Genomic DNA, 17,106 nt, shown 5'->3' with positions numbered 1-17,106 from the left:
GCACGTTGCGCGCGCGGGCCCGCGCGCGGGATCACCGGACGCCGTCCCCCCCGTTCCCCCCCCGCCGCGGCGCGAGGGCGCCGCGCGCCTTCCCAGCCCTGCTGGCCCCGGCCCCGCCGCGCCCCCTCACAGCTCCCGGTAGGTAACGCCGGCGGGAACCCCCACCGCCCGCACCGCCATGGAGGCGGTCGGGAACGGGCCGCGCTCCTCATGCTGCTCGGCCCGGGCGGCGGCCTCGCCCCTGCCGCCGTGGGAGAAGGGTCGGCTCGACCGCGCCCCGGCCGGGCCTCGGGGCCGGAGGCTGCGGGGATCGCGGCTCGCTGCCGGCGTGGGCACGGCCCGGGCCGGCGCTGCCGCACACGCGGTACGTCATCCCCGCCGCCCCGGGTTTGCGCCAGCTGGGCTCGGGGAGCGCCGGCGCTGCTGCCGCTGCTCCGGGAATGGCTCCCTGTGGATGCAGCGCGCGATCCTCGCCTGGCGGCGGTGGCCTGGCTCTGGGAAAGGGAACGCCGGCATTTTGCTCCTATGAAAACGGGGAACTTCCTCCTGGCGGTGGGGGGAAGGCCGTATTTTGCCGTCTTTTGAGGGAAGCTGGTATCCACGTGGGCGCTTGTGGGGCGGTGAGGAGAGGGAGCCTTCCTGCAGGTGCCATGAGATAGCGGGGTAAGGCCCTTTGCTGCGAAAAACAAAAGGAGTCGGCAGGGCTTTCCTCAAGGACCATGGTGGTGTTTCCTGCCTGGAATGCGCTTGGATACTTCACCTGCAAGTTCCTGTGACAGTTTGCACGCCCTAATTTAAGTTTCCCTGCTGTGGTTCCTTCCATAAACTGCAGTCCTAAACCAGTGGTCATGAAATACTTTCATTAGTTTCATTAGATTGCTAATTCATGGGTTCGTTCTCATGCATTTCACTTCATGTTAAGGGGAAACGTTAAAGATTGAGTGATAATTAATACTGCTCAGCACAAGCTAAACACACCCACTCGTTCTGCAGCGTCAGTATACTCGACCATATGCTTTCATGTTAACATATTTTCTTATTCATGTCGTGTCTTATGAGTAACATAATGATTTAATACAGTAGGGAAATCTGGGGCATGTCTGAACTTCTTTTTTTACATTGCCTCAGTTTCTAAAACAAATGTGAAAACCTTAAGCATAGACTAGTTCTTGTATCATTTACTATTTCTGCTTTGATACTTACAGATGTAGTGATCTCCTATATGCAGTTTGAAAACCTGTTTTACCTTTGATTTCAGTTTTCTTTGGGTATTCTAGTTCTTGGCTTTATGGTGTTGACTGTATGTAGTCCATTGGCAATGGAACTGAGAGGCAATTCTTCAGCTTGTTTTCAATGGCAGCTGGAAATGCTGCTCATCATCACTTCTTTCCACAGCATTTCTCTCTGAGTTTTGATGCAGTGTAATGTTATAAGGTGTTCACTTGTGCAAAGTGACTAAAGCATGGCACAATTCTGAACCCAGACCTTGCCTTCGCATCTTTCATTGAATGGTTTCTGGTTCTGTTTCAGCCTTCATTTACTTTTAATGTTTAAATTTTTCTTTGTTTAAGCCTGAATAATTCAGTGCAATTACAAATCCTTCTCTGTCATAATTGCCTTGACATAGTAAATTATAATTTAGCTCTAAAGCCTGTGAAAGAAATAAGTATTATTAACGCAAGCACATTGCACGTGTTCTACAGATTGTACACTGCTGTTGCCTTCTGTGACAGATAGCAAGGTCTGCATGTGAGCAACTTTTTTTTTTTCTTTGTAATCTGGTGTGTCAGGGTGTACAGCAGCTGGTCAGACAGTCTAACACTGCTGACCTAGAATGCTTGTGATAACATGTTTGGTGTCTTATTTTTAGACATGTTTCATTTTTTGTATTAAATTACGTAATTGAATGTAATGGGCAGCTTTTGGCTTTAATGAATGATACTGACAGGGTTTTTACATTTTCTTTTTTCTCTAGCCAGCAGTTTTTAGTCATTCTCTCCTTCCTTCACCTGTGTTGCCAGTCCATTCTGGGAAGATTTTCTGCTGCCACACCATCATCATTCAATACCTGTAAACAGCTCTTTACCCTAGTAGTTAGTAGCAAATTAGTATTTTCATACTCTGTTTTTTATGCTGTTCTTCTTGATATGGAAAAGAGAAGCACAGTCATGAAGTCAAAAGCTTCTGAGTACCAGTTTCTCCTGCCCCTGAAGTGCTGACTGCACTGCTCGGTTACTGGTGTGCTGTACTGTAATGTTACTGGTCTGTGTTCAGTCTCCTGAGAGTTCTGCATCTGTTCCTTGGAATCAGACCATACTATTCCATATGTTAATTGAAATGCCACTCAGCTAGCTGGATGTAAATATGTAACTTGAGTTCACTCTGGTTTTGGACAGTTTATTTGTTCCTAAGTAGATATTATTATTTTCTTTTGTGGACAGTTGTCATTGTAGGTATCAGCACAGTCCTGGAAATACTACAGAAGTTCCAGGAGTCACAATTCTTTTTTTTTTTTCTGAAAATGGTTAAGACCACTAGAGAGTTTTGGATAAACTGACACTTCTGTCACATAGATGGGAGCAGAGTGGGAGGAGTATGTGTCTTCATGCTGCTTCATTGCTTCTATTTCCCCCTCCACATACTCTAATAAATGCTTAGTGTACCTGCTTAATTCACTGACCCTTTCAAAACTATCCACCACAGATTGGGCATTTTCGTGTAAGTTACATTCTAACTTACATGGGCATTTTCCCAAGTAAGTAGAGTTAGAAAAATACCTAAACTTGGTATTTCATTGCTTACCAACCACAGTCTGATTCAGCAGTGAGTGTAAACTTCAGTCTCATTATCCCGCCAAGACTGGGGAAAGCTTGCTGAGGAACTTGGCAAGAGTTGCTTGTTTCAAGCCATATTTGCCTTGGTGGCTGAGAGCAGCCCTGTCCCACTCTCCTGCTGTGGAGCTTCAGGCTAATCCCTGGCTGGAGGGGCGGGTGGCTGAGGGGAGATGTCAGGGCTGAACTTGCAGCAGGGTTTGGGGGCTGGGGAGGGCAGCCTGCTTCAGGCACAGCAGGTTTGCTTCTGGGGCAACCCACAGAACTGCTTCACTGCTGCCTGCAGCTCAGGTGGAAGATCCACAGTGCCTGTCTGCTCAGGCCTAGGAGAAAGAGCCTGAGAAAAGAAAACAGAGTATGATTCACCCCCAAATACTCTCTGCACTGTAAATGGCAGGATTTTAGTGAAAGGCACTGGGATGTCTTCCCAAAGAATGTATCTTTATTTGAAGTAATGACAACATCCAGTATCTGTCCCCAAGAAAATTACCCTGAATAAAGCACCTTTATAGCCTTCAAAAACAAGGCTTTCAGTTTGTTGTTTCCTGATGTATTAAAGTGAGAACTGCAGACTCATTATTCCATGCCTGTTTGCCTGGTCTATGGGTGCAATTTCAATGTTCAGCCCTACTTTGTTAGTCTGGTCTGACAATACAGAAGTGTTGAATATCTTTTAATTTTTTTTCTTATATTTAGTCATTTATTTGAAAACATCAGCTTTGTTAATAGGACTTTCTGGCTTAGGATATTTAAAATAGTAAAGGAAAAAAAAGAAATGTAAGTCAAAACTGCCACAATATGGTTGGCAGGGTGAGTAGTAGTTACATTCATTTATAGGTGATGAAGAATATCTTTTGACATTAGCTTAAAAATACTTTGGAAACTGAATAAAGGAATAAGACTACCAGTTTTTAAAGGAACCACTTGAAATACTTGTACCTATGTTAGTAATGGATTTAAGGATACAATAACATCAGCTTTTCTGACCTTCGCTGTTGGATGTTCATCTTTCAGATATTGCAGTAATATCTGGAGGAGTCTTTCCAACTGAAGTCTATAGAAAAGTAGAATTTAACATGATAAATGTGCCATACACCCATTTTATTCTTGCTTCCTTCATGAGTCTGCAAGTCACAACCTTTCTTCATCCAATAGCCATATGTAGTAAATACAGTCTGTAAACCACTGCAGGATACTTTTGTTTGGTGAAGCAAAGATGAGCTGGACATCTGAAAACAAACTTCCCTTCATTAGAAATGTTGGAATCCTTTGGATGCAGCTGCACCTTTGCACTGTGTGGAAATCTGAAGTATTTCCAGACTCCTTCCCAGTTATATCACTGAACTACTGATACTGCATTGAAATGATTTTGAACGTGCATCATCCGTAGAGCTGCCATCCCTTTATTTAGTGAGATGGAAATGCTTTGTACTTTATGGCATTTATTTAAAAAAAAAAGTCATCTGCAATATCTTAAAATCTTCCAAGGGCCTCATAAGTCAGTTGTCTTTGTTCTTCTGGAGCTGGAGGGAGTTGTCCTTGGGTGTGTCTTGTTCATAGGAAGATAAAAGTCATTACTATTGTTATTTTCATTATTATGAGTGAATATAGTAAACAAAATTGAAATGTACCTTAAAACACATTCCACCTTTTTTTGTCTGTCAAGACTTAAATTTAAAATCCCCTGCCCTTCCCTCCACTTGCTGCAGCTGTACAAAGTCCCATTACAATCCAGTATTTGTCAATGTACATGCAAAGAGGGGCTTATAGAGAGGAGTACAAGTCATCGTTTCACTTCTTAGCATGCATTTATTTGTGATTTCAGGAATATTTAATCATCTTGTATCCACAGATTATAGAGTTTTTGATGTTGGAAAAGACCTCCAAGATTATTGAGTCCAGCCATTAACCCAGTGCTGGCTCCTAACCTGTGTCCCTGAGGGCCACATCTACATGTCTTTTAAATGCCTCCAGGAACGGTGGCTCAACCACTTCCCTGAGCTGCCTGTTGCAGTGCTTGTGCACCTTTCAGCAAAGATAGTTTTCCTGACATCCAATCTAAACCTCCCCTAGTGAAATCTGAGGCTGTTTCCTCTCGTCCTGTCTCCTGTTTTTTTGAAGTAGAGCCCCGTCCTCCTCCTTTCAGACAGTTGTGGAGAGTGAGAAGGGCTCTCTTGGGCCTCCCTTTCTGGACTAAACATCTGCAGCTCCCCCAGCTGTTCCTCAGACGGGTGCTCCAGACCCTTCCTGGGCTCGCTGCAGTGACTTTCTTTAGCGAGGGGCCAGAGCAGGACACAGCACTCAAGGTGTGGCTCTGCCAACTCCAGGGGGACAATCCCTGCCCTGCTCCTGCTGGCCACATTACACTGATCCTTCTTGGCCACCTGGGCTCAGCTGGCTCGTGTTCTGTCACCAGGTCCTTTTCCACCTGGCAATTTTCCTTACGCTCTTCCCCAGCCTGTGGCACTGCCTGGGGTTGTTATGACCCAAGGGCAGGACCCAGCACTTAGCCTTACTGATCCTCATGATCCCCATTGATCCAGCTTGGCCAGATCCCTTTGCAGAGCCTTTGTATGTTCTTTATAAAGAATTTTACTTATTTTTATTGAAGCCTGTTACAGGTATTGATACCTTAATGGGAAATGCAGAAGGTAACTGTAGTTATTCAGATACTAATGAAACTCAAGATTAAAGAATCAAACATCATCATGAATATCTGCTCACATTGCCTGGTTTACTTTTTATACTCAGTTACAAATTTCCACTTTGAAAACTGGTTTACATTTTACACTGTTTTAATCTTTTAATACAGAATATTGGCATACAGTTTATAAATGTATATTCTAATCAAATCCTTGGAGTAATAGTTGTAGTCAGAATTTGACAGTGTGAAGAAGAGTGCTTTATACCAGGCAACTTGTAAAACTAAAATTTGGAGTTGTCTAGATTCTTTTCTTATTACTACAGTGTGTTTTTTTGGAAACAAATCCATTTTCAGATAAATCACAATTTTATTTTTACTCTGGAAAAATAGTAATGGGACGGAAAGGTGATGTTAAAAAATTTGTGCAGTTATCTACACATCAGTGCCCTTGTTATTTGTATTTCTAACTTTGCTGTTTGCCATGTTGCTTAAAGGAGGAAAAAATATATAATAATTTTGAATTTTTCATCTCTGCCCTCTGCTAGTAATAACTTAGATTAGATACGTCTGTTCTCTGTGCTGTCAGTAACCTGGTCTCTTATGGGGTTTTTTTTCTTTTTCTTTAAGGTTTGGAAGACTCCCACTACTCCTTATAATTGGTGTTTGTGTTTAACCCTAAATTGTGCATTATGGCAGACAAATTAACAAGAATTGCTATAGTCAACCATGACAAATGTAAGCCAAAGAAATGTCGTCAGGAATGCAAGAAGAGTTGTCCTGTGGTTCGAATGGGTAAGAGATACAATGTAACAAGGTATTGAAGCCATTGGAGACCTTTTAAATCAGTTCTACTGGGAGGAATGAGCTTTTTATAACTGACAGATTTCTGTGTATCATTCAAGCTTTTTTTTTAAATAAAACCTTTAGAAATATCACTAAAAGCATCAACACTTTTCAGTAATAATGACACTTTTCACGCCTTTGGGTAATCTGAAGCTTCAGTGAAGATTCATCAGTTACAAGTTCCTCTGTGGAATTTAGTAGGCAGGAATTATGATTCACCAGAAACTTTACTGATCTTATCTTAATTTTTTTTTCACCAGGAAAACTTTGCATAGAAGTCACATCACAGAGCAAAATAGCATGGATTTCAGAAACACTTTGTATTGGTTGTGGTATTTGCATCAAGGTAAAAATTAAACTGCTTTATTTAAAGTGCTCATTTTTCCTTATTTTGCTATTATATTTAGCAATGCATACTGTAACTTCAAAAAGCAGTTTTCTTTCCTGGACTAATCAGACCAAGTTAACTTACTTATTATAGAAAGTGAAGAACGGTCACTTGACTGAACTGGTTGGGTTGCAAGGTGTGGGTTTTGTTTGTGGCTTTGTTTTTGCTTGGCTTTGTTTGGGTTTTTTGTTGTGTCTGTAGACAATTAGCAGCAGAAAGATTTTTTTGAGAAAGCTGGAGAAAATATGCAGTGTGCCTTATTTGTAGTGTAGTCTGACAATCTAAATTGCAGACTACTAATTTGAAAAATGTGGTACAGAACTTTCTTGGCAGGTTGACCATGTAAAGGAAATTTGGTAGAGGTCCATTTAAAAATTTAAATGCACAGCTGGGTGCAGTACAAAACATAGGCTTTTGTTAATAAAATGTGTGCACTAATAATATATAATTTATTTCAATTCCAGAAATGTCCTTTTGGAGCCTTGTCAATTGTTAACTTACCTAGCAACCTGGAGAAAGAAACAACACATAGATACTGTGCCAATGCCTTCAAACTTCACAGGTATTTTATTTTTCTGATATCAAAGAGACAAAAAATCCAAGTTTTTGATAGTATAAACGTAGTGCACATCAAAGCATTCTTGGTTCTTACCCCGGTAGCTTCCTTTTAGAATGTTAACTACATTTTTCTTATTAAAAAGTATTATAATGAAATAAATTAGTGTTAGGGATTATTTTACAGAGCCCCTATTTAAAAACAGACTGCCCTTAGGTATTTCTTATGCCCTTCTATTTTTAAGAAATTTGATATGATTTGGGTTAGATATTTGCAAGTTAACAGAGGCTGTAATAATCAGAAGGTCTGAAAATGGGTGGCAACATTTACTTGCCCACTAAATGTTGATGTGTGATGGCATAAATACAACACAAACTTATCAATGTTTTGTACAGGTTGCCTATCCCTCGTCCAGGTGAAGTACTGGGATTGGTTGGAACCAATGGTATTGGAAAATCAACTGCCTTGAAAATTTTAGCAGGGAAACAGAAGCCAAATCTTGGAAAATATGATGTATGTATCAGCAATAAAATAGAGTTAGCATTTTAGATAGCTGTTTATTTTTTTTGGACTGAATGTTTGTATCTGTGAATGTGGTAGATTTGTGGGGATGTTGGCACTTTGACTGTTGACAGCCAGTGACCTGCTCCACACAGGACCAGTAGTAGAAGGTTATTGCTAACAAGGGCCTTGCAAATTGTGTCTATCTCTCAAGAAAGATAAGGGTACTAATTGTAATTGTAACTCACAAAAGATAAAAATCAGAGGTAGGTTTCTTGAAGTCACACTTATGGGCTTGGGGTGGTTTTAATACCAGTCTTTAAAAAATGTCACATTTTTCTCCCTGCATAATTTACGTGCTCCCATCAGGGATTTCCATTGCCCAAGTACTGAAGTTTCTTATAAGTTACCTTTGTTTTTATCTGAACAGCTCAAGTGCCTATGAGCACTTACCATGTATCCTTGGAAATAAGACTTTCTGAGAACCAGACTTAAAATAACTTGTAATCTGCTGGTACTTGTAATCCATTTTTCTGTATGTTTACTCCAAGTCAAACTGCAGCCAGTGAGCAAAATATTTTACAAGGGCTTCTTTACCTAGCACTAGTCCAAAGAGTGAATACATTAGAGAAAAGGCATAAATAATAACTATTAGGACTCCTCTTATCAGTATTTCAGATGTTACTTTCTTACCTTCAGATTGCACAGGGACAATTGAATTCTGATGTACACTTCTGTCCTTCAAGAAGCACTTGTAAGAACAAGTGTATGGACACTTCCTTCAGCAGTTTCTTTGCCTGAAAGAGTAAAGTTTTAAAAAACTGTTCCTTCATGGCTGCTACCTAAAGCTGCAAAGAAATAGTCATTTCCCAGCTACATTTTACATTCTCTTTCAAGTTTTGTTTATATTATTTTGTGGACTTCTTGTTTCAGGTGGTAGTATTGCAGAAATAGCAAAACTTTTGACTTTCTGAATGTGTACTTAATTGAATTACCATGCTTCCAAAATCAGACTTTGCTGTGAAGGAGCCATATCAGTATGACCACAGAAACACGTGGTATGAATTGAATCTTCCATGTTGCTTCTGCTCCAAAACTGATGAAGCATTTCCTCTGTGTATTTGCTTGGTTTGGAAATATGACTGTGTCAGTCTGATTCCATACTGTTTATCATCAAAGTAATTAACTCAGCACCCCTCAGAGTAGTGCAGTGTGCAAGGGGGGACTTTTTCCTGGGCAATTGCTCTGAACAGTTTGGTTTTTTTTCAATTTGTCATTTTTCCTTTGGTTTTTTTTCCTTCTGTTTCCTTGGAAATGTTTGCTAGAAGCAGAGAAAATTACCAGATTTGTTGCATCTTCTGTGCTAGTTTGTGCTTTTATCATTCCAGTCCTTTTCCTTTGGATAGTATCAGATAGCTAATAAGTGTGGTTACACTAATCCATGCTGTCATTTTTCCCATGAAGTTGTTTCAGTTCAGTAGCTTCTTAGCTGTGCAAATTTTATTTTGAAGGTTAGTGAAACCTGGAAAAAGGAGGTCTCTAAAATTTGTTTTTAGAATGCTTTTGTGGATTTTTTTGGTTGTGTTCTCTTTAAAGCATATTCTATTTGCCTTATTGATTGGAATTTGAAATTAGGATTTCTTATTATGTTTTTAAATGGTATAAGTAAACCCAGGCTTTAATTTTGTCACAGGATCCACCTGACTGGCAAGAAATTTTGACTTACTTCCGAGGATCTGAATTACAGAATTATTTTACCAAGATCCTGGAAGATGACCTTAAAGCTATCATTAAACCTCAGTACGTGGACCAGATCCCTAAAGCTGCAAAGGTGAGGCATTTCAGCTGGGAGCTTCTTCTGTAGTACTTCTTATGTGTTTAAAGGTTTTATTTAGCAGCATAATTGAGAACTGTTTGCAATTTTTTATGTTGATTTGGGTTTTTATTGTTTATCATGCAGGGAACAGTGGGATCAATTCTGGATAGGAAGGATGAAACTAAGACACAAACTGTTGTATGTCAGCAACTTGGTAAGTAATTTTGTACAGTCAAATTTTAAAGCATTTGAGAAGCTCATATTTCCTGAAACAATCAAGTTACCATAATATGATAGAACCTGTAAATTATACCAACTCAAAGAGACAAAAAGTAAAGGTGCTTTAGTGTAAAGCCATGCTGTAATATAAATAACACAAATAATACTTTCTGGTGGCAAACTAGTTGATACATTCTAGTTAACAGAATCTAATGCAGTTTCTATTTCATAGTAGAAAGTGCTTATTTTTAAATCTGGAAAAATTCCACTTAACATCTGCTGCTCTTGCTTGCTCACAAATGTGGCAAAATCTGAGCATCCCCCTTTTTACACTGTATGTAAAAAATGTGATCCTAATATACCACACTCCCCCCAAAAGCTTGTCTGTATCTAATTTTAGTGGGAATAACACTGATTTCTGAGATTAATACAACTAATAAGAACATCTGCATAGTCCAGGCCTAGTAATGTTTTGTAGGTGTTTTATATGTAGTTGTTACTAAATTTAGTTGTTGCTAAATTCACAATGGGATTGGTTTTGGTAGAACTGGGTAATGAAGGTGGGGCTGCCATTGTATCACCAAGAATGTGGGCTTTGAGTCCCACTTAATTTATTAGTGACACAGCCTATTCTTGAAATGTGTTCATTAAGCTGCTTAGAAAATACCTGCTTCGCCCATCTGCTGTAAGATTTGAGGAACTTGATTTTCCTGAAAATCAGAACTCTCCAGCCAAGTCTGACAAGAAGCACTTTCAGAACTAGTATGGTTTCTTTTTAGGGCCAGAAATCTTTACCAGTGTGGTGGAAGAAGAAATAGAAATGTAATCCTTCTTCATGACAAGAAGCAGCCATGCAGCTAATGCTGCAGAGAAGCCATAGCTTGCTATGACTTAGTATTAGCAGTATGATACTGATGCTGTATAAAGTGAATGCTTATTCTCCTTCTGTTTTCTTTCCCTCTCTGTAGAATGTTTGCTATGTTTATACATGTTTCTGTAGGTAATAAAAATATGGATTGTTGTGTTGGTTATCACATACCTAAAATTAATCACTTATTTGCAGACTTAACACACCTGAAAGAAAGAAATGTTGAGGACCTTTCAGGAGGAGAACTTCAGAGATTTGCTTGTGCAGTTGTTTGCATTCAGAAGGCTGATATGTATGTTTAATTTACTTCTGTTACACATTGCTTGTAATAATCTGTCTCAGAATATGGTCCTCAAATTTACACATATTCTTAACAATAATATTTTGTTTGAAATATTGAAGTATATTTAAAAATTATTAAATAATGTTTAAAATTATTTTTAAAAATTCTGCCAGCTCATCAGCTGAAAGCCATTTTTATTTCATGTGTTATCTCTGGATTCTGTATACTTCTATTTATCCAAGTGGAAATAGCTGATTTCAGAAGCCAGTGTTAGATTTCAGCATCACAACCTCATAACCTCTCCCTAACCCCCCCTAAATGGATCCTGTTGGACAGCACACGTCCCTTAGCCTCTCTGAATGAGAAAGGTACAGCTGCTTCCCCACTTCTTAGAACTTGAGTCCCTCCTCTCCTGTCTTGCAAACAGGAAATTACTGTCTAATCTTTGTTGTTTCCTGACTCCTTGGGATCAAGAAAGCAAGATCAGAAGAGTTACAGGGTTTTGGTTTTTCTTGTTTTCGTGAATTTTTGGCTGGTTGGTTTTGTTCTGCTTGGGCTGCTGTTTTTTGATTGGTTGGTGTGAATTTCAAGTGGGTTTCCTTGTTCAGTTTTCTCTTTTTGGAAAATGTCCTTCCAGTCTTCTAAAGTATTTTTGCACTTTTTAGTTCATATTAAATGTAAGGTAACTCAGAGTGAGTGCATGGGAATCCTAACTGTTGATTCTTGTAACTTTTGATAACTTTGTCATAACTTTTTGGAAAGTAATACTTAACTCACTTTCAAGTGGCAGTCTACAGAGAACAAAGGCAGGTGTGCACAATTCTCATTTTTTGTCTCCCTTTCTCAGCTTAATGATTATTTTTTATTTCCATTGACTTAATGGTTGAAATGTTAATATTATGCTTGAATAAGTAGAAAGCTTGCATTCACTAAAACTCCACTCTTCCTTTTGGGATTAGCTTCATGTTTGATGAACCTTCCAGCTACTTGGATGTCAAGCAGCGCTTGAAGGCTGCCATTACGATTCGGTCCCTCATAAACCCTGACAGGTAAATACAAGCTTCAGGTGATTTGCCAGACTGTACTAATGCATGACTGCTTACAGAGGGAAGAAACATCCAGTCCATCCCCTCAGAAGTGTTCACTTCTCACTATGGTACACTAACAGATGTTTCAGACATTCCAAATCAGTAATATTCTATTCTTTTGCATTTTGGAAACTTACTTCCTGTAGTTTCTTGTCCCATTTCTTTCAGACATTCCAAATCAGTAATATTCTATTCTTTTGCATTTTGGAAACTTCCTGTAGTTTCTTGTCCCATTTTAAAATTTTGTAATAAGGATGGGAAAACATTCGTGGTTACGTTTCACGTGAATATTGCTGTCTTATCCCTTTCTCACAAAGATTTTTATTTTCTTTAAATGTGCTGAATATTTTTCACTCAAATCAATCAACATCCTTCCACTTAATGTACATAAAGAAGCTGCCAGTTCACATTGAAGATGGACCTTAAATTTATCATTCACAAGTTAATTGACAGTTTAAAAAATGCCTGTGAGAGATTTGAACTCTCTCCTTTTTTAGTATAAAGTGAAGAAACAATATTAACTAAAAATCATGTTGATAGCTCTTCTTTATGCAAGACTAGAGTAAGAAAAAAAGAAAGAAAAATGTTTTGCATTGAGGTAAAAAAGCATCTCTCTGGCTTTGTTTTTCAGGTACATTATTGTTGTAGAGCATGATCTAAGTGTGTTAGATTATCTCTCTGACTTTATCTGCTGCCTGTATGGTGTGCCAAGTGCTTATGGTGTGGTTACCATGCCTTTCAGCGTAAGAGAAGGTAATTCTTGCCATATTTCTCTTTATAAACTTCCCCAAAAAAGACAGCAAAATGCCAGTTTTCTGCTATATAAACATGTCCTCTTCCTGTTACAGTTCAGCAATGAAAAAACTTTGATTTTTTGCAGAATTTCTGTATTACATGATACTTAATTTGTAACTCAACCCAAAACCCTTCATTTTCACTTGCTATGGACATAATTTTGATACTTGCAGGTGTTTTGTAAACAGTGGAGTTACACAAACGACCCTGTAAGTAGTAGAGAAAGGGCAGGAGAGAGGTTGCACAATACAGAGGTACGTAGTGTTCAACTGAATTGACCCCACTTGTAGTACTGAGACTCAGTAAAAACTGGCTTTGAGAGAGTGAGCCCAACAGCAGGAGTTCCTTTAAACCCCACACACATCACTAACTGTGAGTTTTCAGGAAGAGCTGCTCCAGCCATTCTGTAGTTTAGTAAGGCTCTTCTTCATTCAATTTGCATTGTGCACACCTTAAAAGAAGAGGTCTTGTTGCTTCTTTTAACATAGCATTAAAAATGCAGCATTCTCATTATCTGAAAGGAATTTGCAGCCAGGAATTGAAATTCATCTTGTTTTACTTTGTTGCAGACCTCTTTTAATGATCTTTTTTCCTCCCATCATAGGCATAAATATTTTCCTAGATGGCTATGTTCCAACAGAAAATCTAAGGTTTCGAGATGCATCTCTGGTATTTAAAGTAGCTGAGACAGCTAACGAAGAAGAGGTTAAAAAGATGTGTATGTACAAATACCCAGGAATGAAAAAAAAGATGGGAGAATTTGAACTATCCATAGTAGCTGGAGAATTCACTGATTCTGAAATTATGGTGATGTTAGGGGAAAATGGTAAGTGCAATTTATGTTGGAAACTGCTTCTCCAGCCCTGAATATGCTCCTAAAGCCCTTCTTAATTTTGGGAGCCCAGCTTCAAAATTACTAGGTTTGAGACAGGTTGAGCTGCTTGTTTCCTAGTGAAGATATCACAGCATGATCCCCCTGACTAGCAAGAATGTGTAGTGAAGTTATTTTAACAGTGCCACCATGTTTGTTACCTACCCTGGTTTAAAAACTTAGGTGGCAGTTTTAAGATATCTCTTAGTGCTGTCTAGTGCTGGAAGATAATATAGGGATTCTCAAAGCAGTCTAATTTTAAAATATATTCTTTATTAAATAGTCTTAGTTGTTGTTGTATCAGTGACTTGTTAGAGGTCTAAATTACTAAAAAGTGATTAATGTGTAACTTGTATTTTATTTTATTTTAGGAACTGGCAAAACAACATTTATCCGAATGCTTGCAGGAAGACTTACACCTGATGAAGGAGGTAATGTGTTGCACCCAAGCTGAAACCTATTCTAAGGATACTGGAAATTCTCGTTTACATTATTAATTTTGTCTTTTTATAGGTGAGGTCCCAGTCCTAAATGTCAGCTACAAACCACAGAAAATCAGCCCTAAATCTACGGTATGTTTCAGCCTTATTTATTAAGTATCGTGTTTGCTACAAAACACACAGAAATTATTTTGTGCCTATTTTATATCTGTATCTATTTAGATATTTCTTTATTATTATTCTGTTTCTGCTCATTTTCTTGTGGAGCATAAAACTGAATGGCACCATTTTCCTTTTGCTAGGGAAGTGTCCGTCAGCTGCTGCATGAGAAGATCAGAGATGCCTATACACACCCCCAGTTCGTAACTGACGTGATGAAACCTCTTCAGATAGAAAACATCATTGACCAGGAGGTATTAATTGCTTGAATCAACATCCTCACTGTCCTAACTCTCAACCTGTAGGTGAACTAAGCATGGCCTTGTTTCCCCCCACCCCACCAGGTTCAGACGCTGTCTGGTGGTGAGTTGCAGCGTGTGGCATTAGCCCTTTGTCTGGGTAAACCTGCAGATGTGTATCTGATTGATGAGCCCTCAGCATATCTGGACTCTGAACAGCGTCTGATGGCTGCCAGAGTCATTAAACGGTGAGTGCACTTGCTGGGCAAGGAACTGAAATTTGCATTGTAGTATTATAATGAATTCACACTACTCTCTCTTCTTTTCTTCTTTCCCCTCTTTTCAGTTTCATTCTCCATGCTAAAAAAACAGCTTTTGTGGTAGAACATGATTTTATCATGGCTACATATCTTGCTGATCGTGTGATTGTTTTTGATGGCATTCCTTCCAAGAACACACTGGCAAACAGGTAAGAGATTTGTTTGGATTACTAAGTAAGATTGTCATCCTTGCCTGTGGAAGTTAAAGCTGCATCCAGGACTGTCCTGAGGGTTCTGACTTTTTTTTTGAATCATGAAACAGAAAATGGGATTCATCCTTACCGAGAGGCTGCCTAAGCCAGAGTTGGGGCAGGTTTGAGGAACATAACCAAACCCTCAAAAACCAGACCAGATTACAGAGACTTTTTAATGAGCAGCCTTATCAGAAAACAGGCTTTTAGAACAGTGAGTACTTGGCACAAGCTAGATGAAGTAAACACATTGGTCTGCCATGGCAATCCCCTGCTACCCTGGTGGTGTTCCTTCCAAGAACACACATGTTGGAATTCAAAAACCACAATCATTCACAGATATTTGGAAAGTTATGTTACGATCTTTGTTAGATTTTGCTTACGGTGCAAGTGCTGGGTCTTTGTTTCCTTGAATGTAAATAAGTGTGCCAGCACACACTTTGTAGATACAAAATAAAAAAAAAGGTCATAGCTGGAAGCCACAATGAGATACTGCTCTCATCTTTCAGCAGCATTAGAGATAGGGTTTGACTAGAAATGTAGCATGTCGTGGTATGTCAAATACAGCTCATATTTGCATTTCCAGACCTGAGTGAGCTCAGGATGGAGATCAAAGTTGCCTGTAATTGTAGGATATAAAATTTCTGAAAATATAGCTAAAATATTATTCTGTCTCAACAGTCCACAGACTCTTTTGGCTGGAATGAATAAGTTTTTATCTCAGCTTGAAATCACTTTTAGAAGAGACCCCAACAATTACAGACCAAGAATAAACAAACTCAATTCCATTAAGGTAAGAGAGGAGCACCTTTGCAGTACGAGAGCCATGATTGTTTGATACAAAGCCAGATTATAAAATATGGAACAAAATGAAGATTGACAGGGTAGTTCTGCTGTGCTGGAAAAACAGCATGTGAAACTGGTAAGAGTAATAAGGGAAGCAGAAAGGAGTTTAGATAAGTGTATTTTATTTCAGTTATGTTCAAGTCTGCCAAAGACTGCTTCAAGTAATGGTGACCTTTTTTCTCTTCCCAAGGATGTGGAACAAAAGAAGAGTGGAAATTACTTCTTCCTGGATGACTAAATATTGAGTCCCAGCATCTTTTTAACTGGCATCTAGACATGCATATTGGAATCTAAACAGCTGTGATGAGATGGCTCAGATCAGGTTTTAGAACAATTAATCTTTTGGAGCTTAAAATCTCTTGCTGCATTTAACATCTGAGATAGTTGCAGTAAACATCCTAGTCTGAGTAAAACTGCCACTTTCTATATTTTGGTGACACAGCCCTATTTTCAGTGTAATAATTTCAAAATAGACCACCTTAAAATTGTGCAAATGGGTCTCCTGATTTTTCAAAATTTAAGGGAGGTTTTCAATTCAATATATCCTACTCATGTACCAAGTACTGACTGAACTTTCTCATTTTAAAATAAATCTTTGAAGCTGTTTTCTGTATAAGAGGGAAGTTTACTAAGAATGTCATGCTGCAAGAGCGACTCCTCTTTTAAAAAGGTTGACTCTCTGGCCGAGGGTTTCAAAAATAAAATACCCACCTAACTTGTGACACTGCAGAATTTCTTCAATTACTAACTCAGAAGTGTGTCTGTTTATATGATGTCACACACCCTTTTCCCACACTGAAGGTAGCTACACCTTTTTTTAATCATCTGTCCCTGTGCATGTTCTCAGACCTAGTGAGATGAAAATAAGCAGTGAAATAATCCTAAAGAATATGAACATTCTTTCCATCTATCCACCTCACTCTTCCATTAAGTTTTTATAAGGCTAAAAGGAATTTTTCATAAAGTAAAAAGCTTTGATCCTTACTATGACAAAAAAGAAAAAAAAAGTTAAAGAAACCTTGTTAAAAACTTAGTTCCCTAGACAATAAGGTCCTTCAGGGAGCCAGAAGGAAAATTTAAAGGTTCCTGCTTACTTAAGCAGACGTGAAAAAACAACTTTCAGCTATGTGTCTTAAAAGGAAGGGTATTTTTTCATTCAGCAGTTTTATTCCTTCATTGACATGTGAAAAACATGATGAGAAGACATG

General features: G+C 38.9%; 1 protein-coding gene across 1 annotated transcript; it reads left to right on the top strand.

Moving 5' to 3' along the window:
* Positions 1-6: 6 nt before the first annotated feature.
* Positions 7-16,627, top strand: ABCE1 (ATP binding cassette subfamily E member 1). The gene is made up of 18 exons (XM_039710692.1): positions 7-138; positions 6,103-6,267; positions 6,579-6,664; positions 7,171-7,268; positions 7,658-7,775; positions 9,457-9,594; positions 9,724-9,793; positions 10,862-10,958; positions 11,909-11,998; positions 12,669-12,790; positions 13,437-13,658; positions 14,075-14,134; positions 14,217-14,275; positions 14,446-14,556; positions 14,647-14,789; positions 14,888-15,010; positions 15,734-15,845; positions 16,089-16,627. The coding sequence occupies exons 2-18, from the start codon at positions 6,165-6,167 to the stop codon at positions 16,134-16,136; spliced, it is 1,800 nt and encodes a 599-aa protein (XP_039566626.1). The 5' UTR covers positions 7-138; positions 6,103-6,164; the 3' UTR covers positions 16,137-16,627.
* Positions 16,628-17,106: the final 479 nt, after the last annotated feature.

This window comes from Passer montanus, unplaced genomic scaffold (assembly GCF_014805655.1).
Source record: "Passer montanus isolate IOZ18808 unplaced genomic scaffold, ASM1480565v1 scaffold23, whole genome shotgun sequence".
NCBI lineage: Eukaryota > Metazoa > Chordata > Aves > Passeriformes > Passeridae > Passer > Passer montanus.
This window is presented reverse-complemented; position numbering and strand designations above follow the sequence as displayed.

What these genes read in the sequence shown, in the direction of transcription:
- ABCE1 (XM_039710692.1), top strand. Translation starts at nt 6,165, where the DNA reads ATGGCAGACAAATTAACAAGAATTGCTATAGTCAACCATGACAAATGT. An exon ending in CAAATCTTGGAAAATATGAT is followed by an intron (nt 7,776 to 9,456) that starts GTATGTATCAGC and finishes ATTTTGTCACAG; the next exon opens with GATCCACCTGACTGGCAAGA. An exon ending in AAGAACACACTGGCAAACAG is followed by an intron (nt 15,011 to 15,733) that starts GTAAGAGATTTG and finishes CTGTCTCAACAG; the next exon opens with TCCACAGACTCTTTTGGCTG.